At 36.1% G+C, this 27152-nt stretch overlaps 1 protein-coding gene and 1 pseudogene across 1 annotated transcript in view; one reads left to right on the top strand and one right to left on the bottom strand.

Moving 5' to 3' along the window:
* The window catches only part of FOXJ3 (forkhead box J3), a 138638-nt gene that overhangs the window by 29925 nt on the left and 81561 nt on the right, over positions 1-27152 (bottom strand). Inside the window, exons 5-6 of the mRNA XM_029946366.1 lie at positions 22679-22762; positions 8144-8245 (exon numbers count right to left, since the gene is read on the bottom strand). Coding sequence (XP_029802226.1) covers positions 8144-8245; positions 22679-22762 — 186 coding nt within the window. The remainder of the gene's footprint in view (positions 1-8143; positions 8246-22678; positions 22763-27152) is intronic.
* LOC115299504 lies at positions 15875-16792 on the top strand (annotated as a pseudogene).

Below are 27152 nucleotides of genomic sequence, written 5' to 3'. Positions count from 1 at the left end.
AAAATCATAGGCATCATAGTGGTTGTATTATTCAAAACTGGAAACTCAACAGCCTAACATATTTTCAAAATCATAGGTATGGTATGTGATCTAATTTTTAAAAATAACAAGATGCTAATATATACATTAGATGTCAAGGCCTATAAATCAAACTGTTAACAATGGCTAACTGGCAGAGGGCTGGGTATTCCTGAAAATTTATCACGGATATTTTTACAATGCTCATGTTTGTTTATAATAAGCATATAATTCTTAATTAGAAACCAATAAAAGATTTTTAAAAACACTTAACTAGACTAATTATCCTTCAAAGTTCTATTTAGATGCTACTACCAACTTCCCTTTTCTATGCTCCTATTTCCATGAGCACAATACATTTAGCTTTATGGTGTAACTAATTTTTATCAAATTTTTATCCACTATTAGACTGTTAGCTCCTTGAGTCCCCAATAATGAATCACAATCAACATTGTGCTGTCTACTCAGTACACAATAAATATTTCCTGATTTAATAACCAATTGACCTATCACCACCTTTCTATTTCTGCTAAAAATGGAGTCATGCTCCAAATACTTGCCAAAAGGCCAAATATGTAGAAAACCGGGCATGCATGCCACTTACTTAAGGCAAAACCATACTGTTCCCCATTTGCATCCACTAGGAACAATTACGTGCCTAGGAACTAAATAGGGGGAAAAATGTAAGAAAAACTAAGAAGAAATAAAGGAAACTCTGGCAAGATTTTTCTGGTGAATACTTTCAATGTAAATTTCATAAAAGAAAAAAATCAACCTGACAGGCTCCTATCCTAACAAATTACAAGCATCCTATGGTAATTTTCTTAGCCACTCACTCACTCTGTCCTGTCCATGCTCAGTTACCTATCACTCAAGTCAGAAATCTTGGACAAAATCTTATCTGGAAGGAAGATAAACATTTTTATTAAAATGCAACACATACACAGAGTAAAGTGCACAAATTACTAATTTATTACAAAATGGGTTAACTACATAATCACCACCCAGAACAAAGTATAGAACAGTCATCAAACTTTGATCTTAGAACACTTTTGCAGTCTTAAAAACTGGAGAATCAAGATTTTTGTGCAGATATGTCTATTAATAATTGACATATTTTATATTAAAGCATTTTTTATTAAAGAAAACAATTATAAACCTAAGTAAACATTAACATAAGAAATATCTTCTCCCAATAAACAAATAAAATTAGAAGAGTTCCTTTAGTTTTGCATTATTGTAAATCTTGAAGCCTGGCGTAACAAGAAACCACTAGATCCTCTTTTCTGCTGCGATAAGTTGTTGAGGTGGAACTACAGAAAGTAAGTCCAGTATCACACACATATATATATTTGGAAAAGGGAAGAATATTTTAACAGACTTTCAGATCACTGTGGATAGTCTTTTTTGACTTTTTTTACTTCTTTGACAAGTGACAACTTTTTAAAGATTAGTTGCAATGTGGATCCGAAAACATACCAACAAATTTTTCATACTCTGATACATTAAAGTCCACTGTTCGACCCTATACTGTGAATGGATCATTCATCCATGCATGATTTTGTAACAATATACATTGCCACTTGGAAAATACTGGTTCACTGTTATACAGATCTTCTAAATATGGACACATTTCATTATACAACATCATAACATAATACTTGCTAACGTCACCAATGATCTCATTAGAAGCCTTTTCAAAGACTACTTATCAGACTCAGTGTGGTGGATACAAGTTTTCCAAACTTCTTTTTGCTTAAAAACTCAAATTTTATCATTGGCAAAGGACAGTACCAATGGTTTTCCTTCAGGTGACAAATGCATTGTTTATTATCAAGAAAACATCTGCCAAATACCCAAATCTGAATAATCAGTGTCAATACTTTCAAGTAAAAACAATGATCCATGGGTGCAGGGGTGGCTCTGTCCGACTCTTGATTTCAGCTCGGGTCATGATTCCAGGGTCATGGAATTAAGCCCAGCACATGGCTCTGTACTGAGTGTAGATCCTGTCTGGGATTTTCTCCCTCTCTCTCCCCCTCTGCCCCTCTCCTCCAACCCTCTCTAAGAAAAAATCAAAAACAAAACAAAAACAATACTACGACCCATGAACAAAGCAGCTGGCTCCACATCCACCTCAAACAACCACAAAAGGCAAGCTGCTCTTCCGTGAAGCAATCACTGTACAGATAGGTATTTCAGCATGCAGTCTAAGTGTTTTATGCACACCTCCCATTTTATCAAATAATATTAAAAAGACACGTACTCAAAGGTCACAACTTAATAAAACTATTTTTCCTGCTTCACCGAAGACATCTTTAAGTAAAACCAGTATTCTTCATTTTAATTTGAAGGGTGTAGCAGCATAAAATACAATGACTACTAATACTTAGGTGTCACTGCCTTGATCTGTGCTAACATTTACATACTATTGCTTTTGCTGCATCAATGAAAATACAAAAATCTAGGAAAAGGCAAATAATATTTTAGTATTATTATAAAAATAGTTTTGACCTCATGGAATCCCTAAAAGGGTCTTAGTTACCTACTAGTGTCTAAACACCACAGAACCTCTGATAAAGAACATTACCAATATTCCAGAAGGCCGATTCACCAGCCAGTCATCCGTTATCCATCTCCATCTCTGTCACAGGCACCCACTATACCAACTTCTACCACTATTGGCTGGTTTTCCTGTTTTTGAACTAAGTATAAATGGAATCATACAATGTCTGATTTTTCTGTCCTTTTATAGTAAAACTTAAGGATTACACAAAGCTTTGTTTTCTAGTACACTAGTATCTGCTCTTAAATCTTTAATTCCTTTGTTACATTTCTTAAGATTCATTTTATTCTTTTTCATCCAACTAAGAGTTTTATGGTTTTATCATTTATATTTGTATCTCACATCCATCTGGAATTGATTTTTGTTAATGGAAAACCTGATTTTCCCATTGATCCAGCACCATTTGTTGAAAGATATCACTAAGTTCTGTTCCTTATAAGTCAATTTGTGGACTCTTATGCCAATACCACTCTTTCAATTATTGTAGGTTTGCTCTTGATATTTAGAAGTATAAATCCTCTACCATTTATCTTTTTCTTCAATATTTTCTTCAACTACCATTTGCCATTTGAATTCCCATTTATATTTTAAAATCAGCTGGTCATTTTCTACTCCCTTCCCTTCCCCCACAAAAAGCATCATGGAATTAAAAAAAAATTTTTTTTTGACATTTATTTTTGAGAGACAGAGCATGAGCATAGAGAGAGGGAGACACAGATTTCAAAGCAGGCTTCAGTCTCCGAGCTGTCGGCCCAGAGACTGACGCGAGGCCAGAACTCATGAACCGGAAGATCATGACCTGAGCCCAAGTTGGCCACTTAACCGACTGAGCCACCCAGGCACCCCCATCATGAACTTTTGATTGAGATATTAAATCTATACATCAATTTAGGAAAAACTGACTTTATAATAATCTTCTCAATGAAAATTATATATCCATTTATTTATATGTCCTTTGTTTTCTCTGGGTCTTTTTTTTTTTTTAAGAGCTTTCCTCCATTTAATCCTAAGTATTTGATGTTTTTGAATGCTAACTTAAGTGTTATTATCTTTTTAACTTTATTTCCTAATTATCTGACTCATATAGAGAAATATAATTGATTTCTAAAATCTGAAACTGATATCAAGACCTTGTTAATTTATTAGTTCTGAGTTTATCTGTAGATTCTTTTGAATTCTTTTGAATTTTCCATATAAACAATCATGTCACCTATGAATGATAGCTTTGTTTCCACTTATTCAAAGTTTGTTTAATACTTCTTTCCTAACACTTCCATTTCTCCTCTACCTGCTTGAGTACTACTGTTGTCCTATATTTTACTTCCACATGTTATAAACACACAACATATTTTAGTTTTCTTTGCTTTAAACAGTTTATTGTCTTAAAAAAAAAAAAAAAGCTTTATATTTACCCATGTCGTTACCATTTCTGGTCCTTAATTCCTTTCTGTAGATCCAGAGTTCCACTAGGAACTTCAATTACACATATATTAGGTTGCTTTAAGTTACCACTGCTAATACTCTATGTATGTACTTATTTTTTAGTCGTTTCATGTGTTTCATTTTGTCCAACTTTTACTGCTGTATCTTCAAGGTCAATCATCTTTCTATCTAATCTGCCATTAATTCTATCACGTGTACTTTTCAAATCAGACATAAATTTATCTCTAAGTTTGATTTGTATTTTAAAAAAATATCTTCCATATGTCTATACACATGTTCAACCTATCCTTTAGCTCCTCTGTGGAATACAGTTGTAATAACTGGGCTTTTTCCACCTTTGAGATATAACATAGAAGTTTAAGGTATACAAGGTGTTCATTTGATACACTTATATATCCCAAAATAAATACCACTCTTCCATTCACTAACACTTCCATCACCTCACACAAATTTTGATATTCATGTGCACTTAAAAAACGTATATTTTGCAATCTTTCTTTCAAAATAAACTTTAAAAAATAAAAAATATAATATAGTACTATAAAAATATTTTTTCTCTTCCTTAAGATTTTCTTAATAACATTTTTTCTCTAGCTTTATTTTAAGCATAAAAAATATAATGCATATAACATCAAAATACATATTAATCAACTATTTATGGTATCAGTAAGGCTTCCAGTCAACAGTAGGCTATTGGTTAAGTCAAAATTTTCCATTGTTTTGGTGACTTGGGAGGTAGCCATAAATTCCACATTGTACTAGGATCAACTATTTCATCCTGCCTTACCTTAGTATTGTCCTGTATATTAACTTCTATAGGATTTTAGACTCAAAGGCTTGTGTTATGTAACAGAAATACTATTGTTTTAAATACTCAATACACATTCAGATTTATCAACAGACATACTCAGTTGAGCGTCTGACTTTGGCTCAAGTCATGATCTCACAGTTTGTGGATTCAAGCCCCACATCAGGCTCTGTGCTCACCACTAGCTCAGAGCCTGGAGCCTGCCTCAGATTCTGTGTCTTTCTCTTTCTCTGTCCCTCCCCTGTTCACGCTCTGTCTCTGTCTCTCAAAAATAAACAAATGTAAACAAACAAAAAAAAAATTAAAAAACAAAACAAAACCAGACACACTCTTTTAGTGTTCTCCATTCTTTCCAGCAGAGGATAATTTCTATCTAAAAAATAATTGTTTACTAATATGTTAGTAACATATTCTAATTTTGTTTCTGTAAAACCTATTTATTTAACCTTTATTTTCCACAGAAATTTTCATTGTAGACAATTCTGGATTAGTAGGTTTTTCCTTTTAGGATAATACAAATTTCATTCTCATATCTGGTTTTTTTATCTTTACTACTCAGAAGTCAGTGTCTGGCTTACTGCTGTTCCTTTGAAGTTGCCTGTTTTGCCTCTGATTTTAAGATTTGTTTTAATCTTTGTTTTTCGTAGCAACTTGATTTTCTTTGCCTGATAAGGTTTCTTTTCATTAATCCTTCTTGGGGTTCTCAGAAATTCCTGAATCTGTACTGTGTTATCTATCATCAGTTTTAAAAAGTTTAATATTGTGTCTTCTTTATTCCTTTTTCCTCTCCTCTGAACACTAATAAGTTTGTTAGACCTTTTCCTGCATATCCCATATATCCCTTAAGCTTTTCTGAATTTTCATTGTTTTTCTTTGTGTTTCAATCTATTTTCTATGGACATTTCTTCCAGTTCACTATTCTCTCCTCTGGTGTGGCTAATCTGCCTCTGAGCCTATCTATCAAATTCTTAATTTCAGTTATTATATTTTTCAGTTCTAGAGTTTTGTCTTGATACTTCTATACAGATTCTAATTCTTGGATAAATTTTCTATAATTTGACTATTTTGAATTAGTCACTGTTATGTTAAAATCCATTTATCTAGATCACTTGTAGATATGTTTGTGTTGTCTTTGCCTACCCACTCCCTTGTCACTTAATTATTTGGTCCTGTTTCCTGGAATGTCTGAAATTTTTGACTGAAAGTGAAATCTTATGAAAAATTACAGAAGCTCAGTATGATGCTATCTTCTTCCAGAAAGGATTTCATTTTCTTTTGAAGTAGAAGAATATTAGCAACCGCCACGATAACCATTTGCAGCTGGTCTATTTTGGTTTGCTCTTCCTCAGGGAACATAACCCTTTTGAGGTATTGACTTGAAACCCTTTCCCATGGCTCCCTCCTCCTTGAAGATCATGAATGACAATTTTCGTCCCCTCCTTTTCTGTGAGACTGCTTAATTCTGAGGAGTGAAAAATCCACTTGGTTTGTCTAGGCCTGAGCCCAAGTACATAGCTAAGAGTTAGCAAACACCTTAAGCGGATATGACCTGCAAGAAGGTGAACTCACTTCGGAGATCGATGAGGATCTAGTCCTCAAGCCCTGGCTGTTTGGTAACACCAAACTCCAGTTTTTGTCTCCCTAATCCAATGACTGCTTCAGACTCCTGTTTTCTGTTCAGTCTGTATGCCAAGCGTTGAGAACTGAGAACTGTCCCAAGGCAAAATGTGCAGCGTTTATCTCATTGTATATCCCTTTTTTCTAGGATCTTCATCCCTGAAGGCCTGGCTTTTCTGTTCTCCAGTGCCTCTCCCCTGTTTCTTACTGGTGGTGGGGGATGGTGGTATTATGTATAGATAGGAAGAAGGATTAATCTAATACTAGCTATTCCCTTGTACCTAGAAGTGCAAAAACTCCACCCCCTTTGACCTCCATATTATTTCATCACAAAGTCCTACTATTTCCTAATTGTTTCCTAACAGCCACAACTACCTATGTTTAAGTCTCAGTATCTTCTATTTGGGCTATTACAAAGAACATTATTGGATATTTCTGACTCTAGCCCATTCTGTTTCACCAGAAATTCTCAAGTCTAGATGGGGACCATACGGGATGATTTCTTAAAGTACAGATTTCTGAACCCTATCCATAAGTGTAAAACATGATTGGGCAGGCCTGAAAGAAAACCTTGGAATTACTACCACCAGCACCATGAAAACACTCATACATATGCACCCACATATACCTCGCCTAAGTGACTGTGATGGATTCATCCCATGGACTGGTTATTTGAGAAAAATCAATACTCTACACCTCAGCTGCCAATTTCCTTTCTAAATTGTAAATCTGATCAGTCACTAAGATTACAAACTGTCTTCTGTGGGTTTATTTTCTTTGTACAAATAAAAAAGATCCTATGTACACTGTATCAGTATAATTGTGTGTGTGTGTGTGTGTGTGTGTGTGTGTGTTTATATATGTGCATGATAAAGTAGAAGAGAGAGAGACAGAGATAAAGTAAGAACAAGTGAAAGCAAGGGAGAGAGGAGGAGAGGGTAAAAGCAAGATTTGGAAATTAGGTTGAAGGAGAATATGAGCACAAGTGTGAGAAATATATGGCTTCAAGGTGCTCATGGTCTAGGAAGTGAGGAAATGCATGCATACTACTGAGTTACTTCATAAACCTCCCAGAGCCTTTTGAGGATTTTGAGATATGACCTTAAGAAATTACCTTGTAAAAAAGAGACATGTATATCCCACTAGGTATCTGACTTGGCATGAAACTTGAAGACGAAAGGAGAGGGGAGGGGGAGGACAGATTATGATATACTATACTTCTGGATATGGACCTACACTTGAATATCATGAAATAGGTTGACCGCCATTCCAATGAACTCTATGAGTTTGTTCAATTATTCATTTTCCTGGACCCTGTTGACTTCTTGGGAATCTGACAATCTTTTCTTTTTCAATTACATATTTAGAGGGGTAATCAATGATTTTTGAAACAAACTGATTCGATAAAATGCAGACTCAAAATTTTATCAATGGGAACTGGCAGTATCAAGAATTTAAATTAATACAGAGCTTCCCAATAAGCATCCTCCAACTTCTTTAGAGAAATATTTTCTTCTAATTTGTGTATACCTCAAAACATTGTAGATTCAAGCTTTCAAGCTGCCATGGATAGGTTAGCCAAATTTATATCATCCATAAACTCAATCATATAGAATTCTATTGTCATTATAAAGGCACATTAAATGTATTATTCAATCACATTTCAGAAGTATTTAAAAAAACAGAATTACTTTGTTAGTCACAGTGTTGATTGCCAGAGTTGGAGAGGCACTTCCCGAAATAATACACTCCATTCCCAAAGAATCTGAATCTATGCTATATGGAGTTGAGGCCTAAAATACAAGAACAAAATAAATAATTATTAGCTCATATATCCAGCAACTTTAACACAATTTGAAGAAAATTCATCAAATCTCCAACATCTGGTTTTATGCTTTGTTTCTAAAAACATGAACTTAAACCCTGCTTAAATCTCTTGTACTATACTTTAATATGCTACTGACCTGACATCACAAGGCCCATTAATATGGCTACTTCTTACCAGCTCGACTGTAGGATAGTTTAGCAAAAATTCTAAACTTCTGTAGCAGAGACTGCTAATGGTCCTCTAAATATCCACATTCCCCCTTCTTCCTTTTAGTAATAAAACTTTATAGTTACTGACTTATGGCTGCCCAGCTAAATACTACTTTTTTCAGCTTCATTTGTAATCATCCATGGCCATGTGACTAAGATGTATGTGGCCATGTAACTAACATGTGTAAAGGAGATGTGAGCAAGAGTGATATGTGCAAGTTCTGGGTCATGTCTGTGAAAAAAAACTTGCTTGTCTTCCATTGTCTTTCCCTCCTACTGCAGGCTGGGACACAGACACAGTGGTGGTAATCTTGCTTAGTCATAAAGCTGAGGTAATACCCCTAGGGAACATTGAAAATACAAGATTAGAAGGAACATGGACATCTAAATGGACTTGTGGAACACAGCTGGTTATCTGTCTGGTCCAATCTATCTTGAACTTCTACTTGAAAGAGAAATAAATCTGATTTAAGGTTCTCAGTTGTTTCATTTTTCTTCCTTTGTCTATTAGGGCAACTGAACGGCACTAAAGAACTTCATACACAATGCTTATAGAGCTAACATGGGGGTCAAAATTCTGTATTTAGAATTTGGGACATAAGTTGTGAGAACTCCTCTTTCTTCCATCAGAGATAGTGTTTATGTCTTTGATGAGCACGCAAGAGATTTCAACTTCAATGCTGGAAGTTAAAGACAGGGAATATATGAACAATTTTTGGCTATGATGCTAGTTCTATATATTCTTCTTCTGGCAAAAAAAAAAATTGTGCTACACATGATCCCAATTGAACACGCATTTCTAAAAGATCACACTAAATAAAAAAGGAAGCAATTTCACTGAGACACATTTCTAAGATTAATCTATTTATCACTTAATCCCTCATCATGAATATTTCATCAGGTATCTTGTGAAAGCAGGGAATAGGCAGCTTACTGACATGAAAAAAGTAAAAGACAAGAATCACGCCCCAGAAAATAGTATCTATCACTTAGGTGCTAGGTACATAATGAGAATGAGGTTAAAGTGGAAAATGGCTTCAGAAATACAAGTAGAAAGGGGAGCCTAGGTGGTTCAGTTGGTTGAGCATCCAACTCTTGATTTCAGTTTAGGTCATAATCCCAGGGTTGTAGGATCCACCCCAGTGTCAGGTCCACACTGAGTGTGGAGCCTGCTTAAGATCCTCTCTCCCTCTGCCCCTGTCCCCAACTTGTGTGCATGTTCTCTCTCTTTAAAAAAAAGAAAGAAAGAAAGAAATGCAAGTAGAAGAACGACAAAGACAACTGTGCGTATGGCTCAATTTTGGTGCCAACCAATTTAGCTTTACCTAAATTGACATTTACTTTGGAACACTGCACATCTCATGTTCCTTTAACTCAACTTAGTCATCTCCATCTTGACTATAATTCTCACTCCTCCCCACTGGGAGGAAGAGGCAAGCCTGTGTGATGTGACTGCATATAAATTATTCAACCTTTATGCTCTCTTTTATCCATGTATAAAAAGAGGATTATGTCACTTCCTTTAGAGGTCTGTTAAGAGTATTAATGAAATAATATGTGCAAAGCTTTCAGCAAAGTACCTGAAATGCATGGTAAGGGCTAGCTGTTATGATGACTACTAGAACATATCTGGTACTGATGCAGAGTATCTCTGATACAGAGGGATATTTAATAGTGATTAAGGGGAAAAGAGCTTGGATATGAGACACTGTTTTCCTACAAAGCCAGATTCATAGCTTCAGCTATAATAAATTAGATGGCAAAATTTAAAACTCTTTTAATTATATATTCTTCATGGATATGTCAGTCTGGTTCAATCAAGAGAATAAACAAACACTCTCTTTACATGCTCAATAGTATGATATATATTTTTAGTGACAGGCTCATGGCTTCTACATTATTAACAGACAATAAACAGTCTGATTTGTAAAGCCTGTCATCTAGGTATCCCAAAATATATCCTGATAACTATTATTATTGCAGCCAAAACTCAAATTCTGACAAAGAAAGTATCAGTGAGTCTAATCTAGGAGAGAGCAGTCAGCTTGTGAAAGGTCCTTCCTGGAGTTTCCTCTTATTCCCTGTCAAAATCCTATCCATTCAAATCCTACTTCCAGAATGGTGGTGTGATCTCCCCACAGACAAGCTTCTGCTCATAACAACTACAAATTGGGGGGTGGAGGAAGGAAGCCCGGGACACAGGATGACAACTGCTGAGGATTCTGAAAAGTAAATACATTAGGCAGATATGGAGAGAAGTCAAAACTTGGAGACACCAGCCTCAATTTCCTGTTTTCTTGAAGCTTTGCCCCAAGACTAGGCAGTAGATATGGAACGTGAATGGCTAAAGTTATCTTTCTGTCAGGAAGAACTAGAGAAAGAGAACCCAAGTAAACACTGCCAGCTTTCAGAAAGAGGACCAAATTCATGGGGAGAAAGTCTAAAGAGGTGCCCTACTACTACGTATGAAACACCAGAAGTCTTCACAAAAGGTTGACCCCTGACCATGCAAATGTAGACTAGAATAAAGCACAGACTTAAAGAATTAAATTGAAATTGGTACTACTGTCCACAGAAGGTAAGAGAGAACTTAATTTGAGTCTAACATAGTTACCTGCCAGCAAAAACAAAAATATCAATATCCTATAGAAGATTATAACAGAATTCAGAGTCTATAACATAACACAGTGTCCAGGATATAATCTAAAATTACTAGACATACAAGCAACAGAAAAATGTAACCCATTCTCAAGAGAAAAGACAACCTACAGAAGTCTACAACAAGAAGACTGGAGATACTGGAAATGTGTGACAAAGGTTTTAAAGCAGCTATTATAATTATGCTCAATGAGACAAGGTAAAAACAAAACCAAAGCACACATGAATGAAAACATAATAAAGGAAATCTCAGTGGAGAAATTAAAAATATAAAAAGGAACAAAATAGAAATTTACAAATGAAAAATACATTATCTATATTTTAAAAGTCCATCATTAGAATGGAGATAAAACAGTAAATAATCAATAAAGCCAAAGGCAGATCAACAAAAATTATCCACTCTAAAGAACAGAAAGAAAAAGATTAAAAAGAAAAAGAATGATCAGAGCATCAGAAAGCTACAGGATAATCTCAAATGATCTAACACGTGTCACTAGAATTCCAGAAGGAGGAGGAAAAAATAGACAAAATATGGGAGAATTGATGACTGAAAACTTCAGAAATTTATTCAAAGACAAATGTACAAATTTGAGAACCTCATAGTGAACCTCTTATCAGTGTCAATTGAAAAAAATCCCATTTGGATACATCATAATTGAACTGTTAAAAAATAAAGATAGAAAGCAGCCAAAAAAAAAAATGGCATCCACATACAGAAGAACACTAACTGGAAATGACTGGATTTCTCATAAAAATGATGGAGGTCATTAGACAGTAAACATGTTTAAAGTATTCAAAGAAAAAAATATTCAATCTACACTGTATATCTAATGAAAATATTCTTTAGGAATGAAGGCAAAAGAAAGGCCTTTTCAAGGAGGAAAAACTAAGAGAATCTGTTCTCAGGAGACCTGCAATATAAGAAAGTTCATTAAGATGAAGAAAAATTACAGCACAGGGAAACTTGGACCTTGAGGAATGAACTAACTAAAATAAAAGAAATGGCAAACATCTGAGTAAAAGACTCCAGTTTTCCCGTTAGGTTTCAAAAATCACATATGATTATTTAAGGCCCAACTTAAAACACTGTCTTGCAAGACTTCTAATATATGCAGATGCCATAAATATTACAATTAGAGAAATGATGAGGAAAGGGGCAAAAGGGACCCATATGGTTGGAAATTTCTGCATCTTATATGAAACAGTAAAACTCTGAGTACACTGCAAAAGGTTAGGAATATATACCAAAATCCCCACAAATGTACTGAAAGGTATAGATAAATTAAAACAGAATACTAAATATAGCTAAGCAATATAAGTAATATCTAAGTAACCTAAAAGAAGGCAGGAAAGGGGTGAAGAAAGGAACCAAAAACATAGAGGTCGAACAAAACAAAATGTAGACCTAAATCTAACAATATCAGTAATTACATTAATGTTAATTATCTAAACCCTCTAATAAAAAGATCATCAGAGATACTAAAAAAGACTTAGCTAACTGCAGCCTATAAGAGTCACAACTTCCTACAGAGAGAGATCAAAGTAATATGTGGAAAAATATATACAAGGCAAATAGCAAGTGTAAGTGTGAAATAGCTATATTAATATTAGATAAAACAGACTTTAAGACAGAGTATACCAGACATTTTAACTGAAGACATAACAATTATAAATGTAAATGTGATTAATAACAGAGCTTCAAAAATATGAAGCAAAAAACTGACAATTAAAAATCAGTAAAAAAGAATACTTGGATACATTAGCAAATGCCTTGATCTAATGGCTACTGAAAAACACTATACCAAAGAGTCTAATACATACTCTTTTCAAGTGCACACTATACCAAAGAGTCTAATACATACTCTTTTCAAGTGCACACAGATATTCACTAAGATATAGGACATGTTGAGCCAGAAAATACATCTAAATAAACATGTAAAGACTGAAATGAAAAAAAAATTGTATCCTAAAATAATAAGATATCCAGGAAAACCCAACATTTGGAATATTTGGAAATGAATACATTTATAAGTTATTCAGATAAGACTCACCGGAGAATTTTTTTTAATATTTTGAACTAAATGGTAAAAAAGATACAACATACCAAAAATTGTGAGATGCAGCGCATAGAGGTAAACCTATGGGTTTATACTCCTATATTATAAGGGGGTGGGTTAAATGGGTGATGGGCATTAAGGAGGTCACTTGTTGGGATGAACACTGAGTGTTACATGTAAGTGATGAATCACTGGGTTCTATTCCTCAAGCCAAGACTACATTGTATAATAACTAACTTGAGAATGAGAGAGAGGGAGGGAGGGAGGGAAGTATAATAAACTCCCAGCTATTCATGAGGGGGGAAAAAGAATGGAGCGCATTTTTATAGCACAGCCTTTACATGCAGATTGGTTTTTTTCCCTAAATATTCTCAACTTTCCAAGTATCATTATTATATTCCTCTTCATACAATAAGACCATAAAAATAAGTGTAAAAGTTTTTCATGATACTACCTGGATTACTTCTAGAATTTATCAGAGGATGATAATGTTGTGAATTATCTTTCTTCTTTCTTGATTTTTGAGATGCCTAATGGAAATGGTATAATCTATAAAACTGCAGAAGAGTAAACAATTTAGGCTAAGTTAAACCTGTAATTATACAGACAATAAATGTTCCACTTTATGTTGGAAAAAAAAAAAGAAACTTTGAATAGTCCCATATCAAATAAGTTGATTATCAAAAACCTCTCCACAAAAAAACCCTACAGGGCCAGAGGGTTTCACTAACGAATTTTCTCATTCAAGGAAGAATCCACAGCAACTTTTTCAGAAAGTAGAGGAAAGAATACTACCAATACAAGGCCAACACAACTCTAACACCAAAACCTAACAGACATTGCAAAAGATGAAAATTATAAATCCATACCCTTCATGAACATAGATGCAAAAATCCTTAATAAATACAGTAAACTGAATTCAATAATATATAAAAGGGATAACAAATCATGACTTAGTAGGGTTTAGCCAAAGGATGCAAGGTTTAACATTTAAAATCCAACCAATGTAATTCAACGTGCTACCAGACTACAGAAAAACCGTATGATCATTTCAATAGGTATAGAAAAGGCATTTCATGAAATTCTACACCCATTCATGATAAGAACCCTCAGCAAACTAGACTTAAGAGAGAACCTCTTCATTCTGATAAAGGGTATCTACAAAAGCCGCACAACCTATGTCACACTTAGGGGTGAAATACTGAATACTCTCCCCCTAAAAATGGAATTAAGGGAAAGATGCCCACTTTTATCACTTCTATTCAACACTGTAGTGGAGATCCTAGTCACTATAATAAGGTGGGAAGGGGCAGAAGAGCAAGAGGGAGGGCGACAGGAAAAAGTTTGCAGATCACATAATTTGTAGATCACAAAATTGTTCATACAGAAAATCCCAAGGCACTATAAAACTATTACTAATAACACGATTACACAGTGCAAGGTTAATATATAAAAATTACATTGTTATATACTAGCAGCAAGCAATTTGAAAACTGATTTTAAAATATATAGCCTCCAAAAACAAGATATTCAGTATTAAATCTAACTGGAAATATCAAAGTCCCTTACACTGAACACTAAAAAACATTCCTAATATAAACTGGAAACTTAATGAATGGAGAGAGGCAACATTTTCATGACTTGCAGTAATCAGTATCATTAAGATGTCAATTCCCCCCAGATCAGAGGTTCCTGGGGATGGAAATAGAGGAAGGCATAAATTCCAAAGGGGCATGAGGAAACTTTTGGGGGGACTGCAATTTTCATTTCATACTGGTGATAATTTCACACATGAGAACGCCTCAAACTGTAAACTTTATTTTGACAAATTTTCAAATCCTACCTATTCATCCAAATGACCCCTCATGAAATACTTACTGGTCTACGATCTCTAACTGGATAGGATTTCTCTGACCTTAAAACTCTCAGAAAATTCTAGTCACATCTCTTGGAGGCAGCATGTAGCTCCTCTCACATAATGTGTACTCAGTACATGTTTGCCCACTTGAAGTGTTTTTTTAGTTCCAGGAGTTCTAAGAGTAGGCGTGTAGATTGCATTCCTTCCTCTGCTCACTTTTACCTTTAAATGAATCCCCCCTTATTCAAACTCACATAGGCACACAAGGGGGATATCTGAATCAACAAAACCATTCCATATAAGAATGACTGAAACTGCGTCACAAAATGACAACACAATGACAACAATCTGAGATATGCAGCAAATGCAGAATATCCTGCCTAGAAGAATGTTCTCTTTTCTATTTATCCATATCTATCTTTCAGGTATCTCCCTGATTAAAACTGTAATCACCTTTGAACTGTAACACACAACTTCAAGACAAAGTAATGTGTGTGCCCCCATCTTTGTTCCAATAAAAACTGGCTAATTGCAGAGTATGTGTTTTTTTGCAGAGTCCAATACACTTAAGGCAGTGAGTTTATACACTTCTATCTGGTCTTTACACCTTCAAATAATTTCCACAACAATGCATTAAGAGACTTAAGCAAAACTATCACAGCAACTTCCTCCTGATTTGCCTGCTTCTAGCACTGTTCTCTCGCAATTTATACTCCACACAGCAGCTAGTGTTCCTATTAACAAGTAAGTCACAGGTTCAGGGTACCGCCAGGAGCTGCCACATCTGAGACCACGAGCTGCCCACCATCGCAGTGATGGTATCAGTAATTAACACTGTGGACACCTCCCATGAGGACATGATTCATGATGCCCAGAGGGACTACTAGCAGCGTAGCAATTTGCTTATCAGACAAGTCTGTCGAAATCGCTGGTGTGCGAAAGGGAGGACAAATCCTCATTGCCTACCTCAGGGGTTACCAGGGTCCTGTGTGGCAAGTGGTCTGGGACCACCCTACATATGGCAACATCCTGGCATCCTGTTCTTGGAACCAGAAAGTCATTATCTGGGAAGACAAGAATGACACCTGGGAGAAGACACACGAGCACACAGGACACGACTCCTCAGTAAACTCTGTGTGCTGGGCCCCCCAAGACTATGGCCTAATCCTGGCCTGTGGAGGCTTGGATGGGGACATCTCCCTGCTGACATACACTGGAGAGGGCCAGTGGGAAGTGAAGAAGATAAACAATGCTCACACCACTGGCTACAATGCCATCATCTGGGCCCTGCTGTCGTACCTGGAAGCCTCACAGACCAGCTATCAGGGCAGAAGCCCACCTACATCAAGAAGTTTGCATCAGGCGGCTGTGACAACCTCAACAAGCTGTGGTAGGAGGAGGAGGAGGAGGAGGATGGCCAGTGAAAGGAGGAACAGAAGCTAGAAGCGCACAGTGACTGGGTTTGAGATGTGGCCTGGGTCCCCCACACTGGCCTCCCCAAGAGCACCATCATCAGCTGCTCCCAGGATGGTTGTGTGTTCACCTGGACCTGTGATGACACCTTAAGCAGTATGTGGTCACCCAAACTGCTGCACAAGTTCAATGACATTGTGTGGCAAGTGAGCTAGTCCATCACAGCCAACATCCTGGCTGTCTCAGGCAGAGACAATAAGAGGGCCAGCAGAACGAGCAGTGACAAGACAGGAAAGGCCCAGCTCCCCACCTCCTGACTCCAGGACTGTGCTTTCCTGGACCAACTGACCAAACAGCTGGGAGGAATAGCTCCAACAAGATTCCTCCCCAGGAGTAGTTACAAATGCAACCAGATGGGTCGTCTGCCTTAACATGATTTGATACGGTTTGTAATTTATTGTCCTGCTGAAAGTGTTCATGTTATGAGGAAAAGGCTACAAATGATCTTCAAATCTATTATTTTTAAATTATTTTGGGCCATTTTTATATACCTTTTGGGTTTCAGGCATTACTTGGGAGGTTTTGTTTCCAAAATAGTTAAATAAATTCATACTGCTTATAAAAATTTTTTTTAAATATGTAAGCCACATTATTTCACTGCTTTGCTAATAACCTCCCGATGGCTTTCCACACCTCCCTGAGAGTAAAACCAAAGTCTTTATAAAGGCACACAAGGCCCTACCCAATCTTCTTCCTGTTCCCACCATTTACTTCTCTGATGTCAAGTCCCAATACTCTTCCCTCCTCACCACAGCCACAGTGACCTCCCTGCTGTTTCTCAAGGTGCCAGGTATGTTTCTACCTCAGAGTCTCTGCAATTCAGGGATTTCCTGGGCCTACAGAGCTGATAATCCATTTATATTTAAAGAAATTATGGCCAGAAAATGAAACATATAAGTTTTAGTACAATAACTTTAAAACCAGGTCTCCTAACTTCCTGGTTAAGTTCTTCTTCCCCTAAATCTTATATACTTAATAAAAGTGATACCTTATGACTTTGTAACATGACTTGATTCTGCTCATAATTTTACTATGTTCTTAAAAAGAACTTTGAATAATTAAATGAAGCTAAAATACAACACAGTCTAAAGTATTGTTTTTGTATTTAGAATTTCTATTTCCTACCACCAGCAGCATCCGTCTTCCCTCCCAGCTTTGAAATGTTCAGAAATTTTACATTCCTAACAGGGGCAGTATTCCCCACTTATAATTCTTTCAAAGCACCTTACTTGTGCCAAGCATACAACAAAAACACTTTACTATCCATAAGCAGCAGTTACATACAACCATTTCAACAATTTCTCTAATAGTACTACATTTTGTCCACTTATTTTAAAACCTTGAACAAGGCACTTAGGCAAATACTAACCAGTGACCAGGAAGAGTCTCCTTTACTTACAAGAAACAATATACTCCAAAAGATGTACCTTCAATCTACTAATTTAACAGTTGTGCCCATACACACCCTGAAGAGACAAAAAGAGTTTTTAAAGGATTTCCTGGATTGGATTCAACCCAATGTCTTAAGCCTAGATCCATACTCCTTTTCTTTCTTTTTTAAATAGTTTATTGTCAAATTGGTTTCCATACAACACCCAGTGCTCTTCCCCACAAGTGCCCTCCTCCATCACCACCACCTCTTTTCCTCCCCTCCTGCTTCCCCTTCAACCCTCAGTTCATTTTCAACATTCAACAGTCTCTCAAGTTTTGCATCCCTCTCTCTCCCCAACTCTCTTTCCCTCTTCCCCTCCCCCTGGTCCTCCATTGGGTTTCTCCTATTTTCCTGTTAGACCTATGAGTGCAAACATAGGGTATCTGTCCTTCTCCACCTGACTTATTTCGCTTAGCATGACACCCTCGAGGTCCATCCACATTGCTACAAATGGCCATATTTCATTCTTTATCATTGCCATGTAATACTCCATTGTCCATTCCCCTTTTCTTAGCTCAGGATGGTATGTATATAAGCCTCAAATGCCTTTGAGCTTCATATTTTTGTGGGACTTCCATATATACATATGTAATTGATTTTTTTTCTGATATTAATCTGTCTTTTTATTACGGGGGCGGGGGTAGCTCAGCCAAAAACCTAGATAGGTAGAGGGAAAATTACTTTCCTCCACTACAGCATCTTCCTTTTGCAAGGAGTATTTTTGTAAAGAGCAAGAATCTTTCTTAAGATTTTTTTTCTAATTTTTAAAAACTGTTTACTTTTAAGAGAGACAGAGAGTGAGAAGGGGAATGGCAGAGAGAGAAGGAAACAAAGAATAGGAAGCACGCTCCAGTCTCTGAGCTATCAACAGAGCCTGACACAGGGCTCGAACTCAGAGGACTATGAGATCATGACCTGAGCCAAAGTCAGACACTTAACTGACTGAGCCACCCAGGCACTCCAAAAACAAATATCTTTCTTAACTGTCTGATTCCTTTCTCAATACCATAGGTTATCAAATCAATGTAACTTCCTTGATCCCAAGGCTTTAGACTTTCTACACCTTATCTAAATGTCCATACTCTAAATTCTTCAATATTGTTAAAAGGGTTGTCAATTATGCCCACCTGCACTTGTCACTTGCCAGTCAATCATGCACACTGTTTTCTCCAAGTGGAACTATTTCTATTCAAAAAAATTCTACACCAAGCCTCACTCCTGTTCCCAAAGGCCTTCCCAGGCCTAAACTGAGTTACTTTAGCTATTGTTGCTTGGTCTTGGTCTAACAGATTAACTAATTGGTACTTGTTCTGTCATTTATAGTCACATTTATGCCCCTAATCATGTGTGTGTCTGTGTGTATATAGATTATATATGTATGTTAAATGTGCAAGGACCATTAACTCACAAGATATGCACACATATAAAGAAATCTGATTCCGTAATGTGGTCTTCGGCATAGCAAATACTAGTGGCAGGACAGGACAGTTATAAACAGCCTAGACTCTAAAGACAGACTCCCGGGGTTCATATTCCTGGCCTTGGTACCCACTGGTCATGGTACCCTTTGACAACTTACTTGAACATCTATACCTATCAATTTCATTATTTGAAGTTACTTATAAATATTACATGAGTTAATATATGTAAAATTCTTTAAAAGCATCTGGTACCTAAACTCAATACAATTATCTATTATTATTACAATGCTGTCTTAGCACAGATTGCTCTAACAAATCATAAGCTGGATGGCTTATCAACAAATGAACTGTATTTCTCACAGTTCTAGAGGCAAGAAGTGCCATGGTGCCCGCATGGTCAGGGGCTGCTGAGAGCCCTCTCCCAGGTATTCTCATGGGTATTCCCACATGGTACAGGCAGCTAGCTAGCACTTCGGCCTATTCATGTAAAGCCACTAATCTCATTCATGAGGGCCTCGTCCTTTGGATCTAATTACTTCCCAAAGGACCCACCTCCGAATACCGTCACACTGGAATTAGGGTTTCAAACATATGAATTGTGGAGGAACACAAACATTCAGTTCATAGCAGCTGTCAAGATTTCTATCTTCTTAAGTTATAACTGAGGATACTGAAGCTCAAAAAAAGTAACAATTTGCTACAAGTCACAAGAACAAGTAAACTGTAAAGCCTAAACAGAAACAAAGGACTCTTAGTAAAGGAGCCCATTCATTTCACCATGCTAAACTTTATTCAACAATATTTTTAAGGTCTGAAGGACTGTTTTATGATAAAAGTGGAAAGATGATAAAAAAATAAGAAAAAGGAAAATGAGAGGCATTTATACTCAAGAATTGAGAAAAGAAGAAAAGAACCCTCTAATGATCAAGACAGAAGATGGGCTTATGTTCAAGTAAACTGAAGGGACAGGGAGGTGGTCCAGAGAACTGAGTTAAGAATATAGGCTGGAGGGGCGCCTGGGTGGCTCAGTCGGTTAAGCCTCCGACTTCGGCTCAGGTCAGATCTCACGTTTGTGGGTTCAAGCCCCGCGTCAGACTCTGTGCTGACAGCTAGCTCAGAGCCTGGAGCCTGCTTCGTGTTCCGTGCCTCCTTCTCTCTCTGCCCCTCCCCCTCTCATGCTCTCTCTCTCTCTCTCTCTCTCTCTCTGTATCAAAAATAAATAAAACATTAAAAAATTTATTAAAAAAAAGAATATAGGCTGGAGATAATGATCATGCTTCATTTTTCATTTAGGACATAAAAATATTATTACTTGCATTTTTAAAAATCCTTTATCGGGGTGCCTAGGTGGCTCAGTTGGTTAAGCCTCAGACTTCAGCTCAGGTCATGATCTCACATTTCCTGGGTTTCAGCCCAGCATTGGGCTCTGTGATGACAGCTCAGAGCCTGGAGCCTGCTCAGATTCTATGTCTCCCTCTCTCTCTGCCCCTCCCCCACTCACTCTCTGCTCTATCTCTCAAAATAAAGACATTAAAAAAACATTAAAAAAAAGAAAATATATGTCCAAATTTCAAGATCGCATACTTTGTATGTAAAACATACTTCTGTAATCGGAATCCTTTATTTCTATAAACCTCCCCTGTAAAATGGGGAGGACTCTCAGAAATAGTGATTGCTCTAAGAACTATGAAACAAGGTAAGAATAAAATTCAAAGCTGATACTCAAAAGAAATGCACAGTTGTCAACCCAAATATCAATTCAAATTTCCAAAAATAATTCAAGTTCTACAAACTTCAGAAAAAGAGAACAAATGGTTGAGAAGACCACAATTCCTCAACCCTTGAAGATATGCCTCCCTGCTGATGTTCCCGGGTTAACAACGTAGATACCTTGCTCCCTCCTTCACATTCTGCCAGGAGATGCTAAAAGTTTTGTATTCCACATTCTCACACATTTAAAGTCCACATTCTAAGTCTCTTCTAAAAGGCAGAAGTGGGAGGGTAGGAACTAAGGTTTGTTCCCTCTCAAACCATTACATGCATAGTTCATCACCATCTCAATCTTAAAACCATTAACAGAAGACCATTGACCAACACGAAACTTTAATTTCTTAAACTTTGGTCATGTATAAAACCAAAAAAGTGTTCAGGCCTAAGAGTTCACCTCTAATTCCATATAGCTTGGTAACTGGGGTATTGAATTACCTCTGCTGGCTCCAGAAATCTGCCTCACTAAATCCCACTGCAGCTATACTTGACGAGCTCACTTGATCCCAACTTAAACTCCCAGCTTAAGGTCCTTATCTTTAAGACTGAAAAGTTTTATCTCTCTACCAAGAATGGGCATAAAACAAATTTATTTGACCAAACAGTTACCCAGTTTCCTTTATCTTCTCTTACTCCCTATGCCCTGATGATTCTGAAAACACTTACTTATACTTACTATAAGCTGTGAGAAATACTAACACTAAAGATACAAATATATTTTCTCTGCTCTTAAGGACCACAGTCGAGCAAAGGAGACAAATACAAAAACAAATAATTTCTACAAAGTATGAGAAATTCTATAAAGAACTTTTTAAAAGTTCTACAAGAACACAATGAATTGAGGAAAGGTTTCACAATGTAGTTAACATCTGAAATGAGTTATGTGTTTTTAGTTGAGATGGAAATACAGAATGAAAAAAGCTGAAAGGTAAAGTTAAGGTCTGGTGACAACCAAAGTGCTGACTGGAAGTATGTTACAATAAATATCTTAGGATATCAACTGGAGCTCTTTTTCTCTTTCATTCTTGCAAATTAATTTTAACCACAAATTCCCAAGAATGATCTTACAAACAACAAAGATGCACAGATTTTGTACACAAAATAATTATTCTATGGTTGGAATCAGGAAAAACCATTTTGAAGGCAAATGAGGAAAACTCAATGTAATCAGACTGATTCACTGCAGTGAAAAGGAACAGTTCTCGTTATATAAAACCAGTCCTCAGTGTTGGAGACAGAGAGGAAAGAATACCAAATTACAATTCAAGAAACCTGGACTCAAGTCTCAGAGAACAGTTATGCCATCATTATAAAACAAACCTTTTACGTAATTCCTAAACTGCCTACCTCACTCAAAGAGTTATGAAGATCAAATGAGTCTGAAAGTGCTCTTTAAACACAGAAATGCTATACAAATATTACTTTCATTAAGGTTGTAATTGCTATATTTGAAATGAACTTTAAAAAAGCTATATTGCTGACCCAAACCCTGCCATATTCAATCTGTGATAAAGAGCTTTTACCCGTTCAACAGATCGTGCTCTCTTCTTTGGCCGAGTAGGCAGGGCATCTTCCTTCGGATTGGTGTCTATTGCCCAGTAGGACCCCTAAAGGTAAAGAAAGAAATTATATTAACAGTATATCACAGCAACTCTATAATGTTAAAAATGGATTTTACAATCTTCTGCTCCAGAAGTATTTTGCAGATACAAAAATGGAAAAGTAGCATGAGAATAGTAGCTTTGCACTGAGAAAAATAAGTCTACATGAGAAAAAAAAAGTCTATTTACAACTAGATTATTAAAGAGGAAAGAAAATCACAATCTGAAGTAGTGATGTCCAAGAACTTCTGCCACAGCCAAAGATGAAAGAAACACTGTTTAAATATATACTAATTCCTTGGACACATTTGATAATTACACAGCATATGACATTCAAGTCTAGGAGAGTTTTATGTACAAAGATACTATAGCTTCTTGCCTCTGGGACCTCACAAATCAAAATGGTAAATGAAAGAATTTAAAGAAACAAACTGCTTGAACACATTTTATATAATAAATGCATCCTGGGGAGCAATGGTTTGTACATAAATCTTTTACTGCTTATTCTGTTAAGGCATTTTGATTATTCATCCTCTTTTAGATACAAGTTCTCAAGACTACGCATTTGAAAATACATATTTAGCACCTACTGTGTTCCAAGCACTCAAGAATTGAGACTCCCTCAAAAATTATTTGAAAAGTATAGATCATGAAGAAACCAAAGCTCAAAAAGAGAAATGGTTGTTCAACCAAGGGTATGAGAACCAGGACCAGAACCAAAGGCTTGCTTCCTTTCTCCCTCAATTAACTTGTTTACACACACACACACACACACACAAACACACACGCGCGCGCTCGCTCGATGGAAGAGAGCAAGGAATGAGGAAGAGAGTAAGAAAAGGAAAGAAGGGAGGGAGATATCCATATCAGAAATAGAAATACAATGCACATCCTAGTTTTACAATTAATTTTATAATTAAAATTGTAACTTTACAATTAATCCAGTGTTAAAGTTTAACCTTTGTCTCTATTATTTCATTAATATTCTCAGGCTGCTTTTTCAGGCAGTAGTTGACAATGAGGGGAGATACAGCTCTCATCTATCAATCCTCATTCTTTGTGTCCAACATGAATTATCTCCTTATAGTTCTTTAAGCATGCATTCCATATTCTTTCACACCACTTTGCCTCCCCTACTTGATCTCGCTGCATATAATAACCACTCTCCTAGCACTGACAAACTCACATTCCACCTTCAAAATCCAGCTCAGATCCTGTCAAAGAAATCCTTCCTCTGCTCTCCCTACTAAATTTATCATTCTCTCCCTCTAGAAGATTGCCACATATTTTATACATTTTATACACTGACTGCACTTAACATTATAAACTTATTTATAGGTCTGTATCCTTCCTGGGCTGAGTTCCGTAATGGTAGAAACTCATTTCTATATCCACTGCACCACATACAATGTCAAACACATAGTAAGTACTCAATAAACATTTGCTGAAGTACAAAGAAAAGCATCTGAACTGTGCCAACAATTTTAAGAGTACAGGGTATGATACCAGTTCTTCCCAGATCCTCGACTATGCAGGTACCTGAACTTAGAACTCATTTCATCACCCAGCCATTACTGGAGGATTCATCTATGATATCTTTTCAAAGTAGTCACTGTTGTTTCAGCTAATGAATCTGGCAGACCTGATATAAACTTGCCAAGAACCATCTAAAATGTAGATACAGAAATTAAGAACAAAAATGAAAACAATTATTTTTTTAATAGGTTAAAGCTAGCAAGTTTCAAAATAGAGAAGGAAAAAAGTTTTATTTTCAGTCATCATAAAAGCTGAAAATTAAAGCAGGAAGAAAAATACCAACACCCGTTGGACAACAGTTTAAAAACCACTGTTCACGGAAATGACAAATTCCAGTGTTTCATGTTGTTTTTGTGGTGTATACTTGTGTATTAATCTGGGGAAACCATTTACTGTCCAAACTTCAGACTTATTAAACATTTTAATAAAACAATTTTTAAAAGGATCCATTCTTCCATACAAAATATGAATGGCTGTGGCTTGTCACAAATACATCAACAGCAAAGAAAAAAGTTGTTCACAAGCCTAACTATTTAGGATATACTCACAAAACCCTGAGTGCCCAAATGCAAACACAAACAGTTGAAATGATTCACAAAAGAAATTGTAAAATCGTCCACCTGAGGTAGCTCTTGCTAACCCACTAACTGAATTTCATCTGCAAAATCACACGTTTGGAGTAAATGACCTTAAAATTTCCCTTCACCAATCAAAACCACAAGATACCACTTCATACCCATTAGGATGTCTATTATCAATAAATAATAAATAAATAAAATAATAAGTGTTGGCAAGAAAGTGGACAAACTGCAGCTTTTGTGCATCACTAGTAGAATACAAAATGGTGCAGCCACTGTGGAAAATGAGTGGTAGTTTATCAAAAAATTAAACAAAGAATTACCACATGATCTGTCAATTTCACTTTGAAGTACATGCCCAAAAGAATCAAAAGGGATTTGAACAGATATTTGTATCCTCATGTTCAAAGCAGTATTTATTCATAGTAGCTAAAAGGTAAAAGCAATCCAAATGTCCATCAATAGATAAATGTGGTATATATACACAATGGAATATTATTCAGTGTTTAAAATGAAGGTAACTCTACCATGTATGCCATAACATGAGTGAACTGTGAAGACATCATGCTAAGTGAAGGAAGTCAATCATAAAAAGACATGGTAATTCCACTTACATAAAGTACCTAGAACAGTCAAAATCACAGACACAGAAAGTAGAATGGTAGCTGGTCTGGAGGGATGGAAGAGGAGGAATTACTACCTAACAGTGTTTCAGTTCTGGGAAAGGAAGAAGTTTCAGAGACAGATGGTGGTGATAGTTGTACAACAATGTAAATATACTTAATGCCACTGTACTATACACTTAAATGGTTAAAATGATAAATTTTATGTTCTATATCACACCACAGAAGGTCCCTTTCAGCTACCTTTAAAAAGCAGTTACCTTTGCTCTTCCTTACTAAATATTTCTTACAGAAACTGAACTGCCTAAATATAATCTATCAACACACACACATTTTATCCAACTTCTTCCTGGGGTAAGGCCTACTACTCTGTATTCTAGGCTCATTTGCAACAGGTGGGAAACAACAGTTTTTTGTTGTGTGATTTTATTTTTAAAACCAACTTTATTGGAATATATACATTTTAAATGAAGTACACCCATTTGAAATATACAATTCAGGGAGTTCTGACAAATGTATACACTCATGCAATACCAAAATCAAGATACAGAATAACTTCCATCACCCCAAAAGGATTCTTTTCGTGGCTCAGCAAGCAATTCCCTTTTCATTGCCCCCACCTCCCATTCAACCACTAATCAGCTTCCGTTACAAATTAGTTTTTTCTTTTCTAAAATTTCAACCTATCAAACTATTTTCCAGACCCACTAGCAATGTATGAGTTCAGCTGCTCTATGTCCTTACTAACACTTAATATTTTAAGTCTTTTTAAATACAGCCAGTATTGTAGTTGTACCTCAGTGATTTCCATGTGTACTATCCTAATGAATGATAGTAGGCATCTTTGCATATGCTTGCTATCCATATATCATTTTGCAAAGTTTTTGAGTAATTATATATATGTGTGTGTATATATATGTAATCTCTCAGTCTGTGGTTGTCGCTTCATTTTTGTAACAGCATCATCTAAGAAGCAAAAATCTTAAATTCAGTAAGTGCCAATTATCGATTTTCATTTTGTGGTCTCTGCTGTTTGTCCAGCTTAAAAATATGTATTTGCCTAATCTAACATAGCAAACATTTCCCTCCATTTTCTTCTAGATATTTTATAAAACAGTCTTAATTTCCATGTTAAGATATTGGATCCACTTACGGTTAAATCTGTATAAATTTGAGATAAGGATCAATATAAATTTTTCTTCCACCCAGATATACAGCACCACTTCTTGGAAAGACTATATTCTTTTTCCACTGAATTACACTGGCACCTTTATGAAAAATCAACTGAGTATATAAATGGGTCTATTTCTGAACTCTTTTCTGTTCCATTGGTCTAAATGTCTCTCCTTATACCAATACCATAGTGTCTGGATCATTGTAGCTATGTAGAAAGTCTTGAAATCAGGCACCGCAAGTCCTACAACTTTGCTTTTTTCAAAATTGTTTTGCCTATTCTAGGTCCTTTGCATTTTCTTGCAAAGCTTACTGGTGAGGTGGGATAAGGTGGGGTGGGAAGGCAAGGGAAGGCAAGGGAAAGAAGAGAAGGGAAGGGGAAAAAAGGTCTACTAGGATTTTTATTGGGATTGCATTAATTTTATAAATCAATTTGGGGAAGAATACAAATATGTTGTATCTCTCCATTTACTGAGGTCTTCTTTT

This window comes from Suricata suricatta, chromosome 8 (genome assembly GCF_006229205.1).
Source record: "Suricata suricatta isolate VVHF042 chromosome 8, meerkat_22Aug2017_6uvM2_HiC, whole genome shotgun sequence".
NCBI lineage: Eukaryota > Metazoa > Chordata > Mammalia > Carnivora > Herpestidae > Suricata > Suricata suricatta.
The sequence above is the reverse complement of the archived record's forward strand: the minus strand, read 5'-3'. Positions and strand labels throughout refer to the sequence as shown.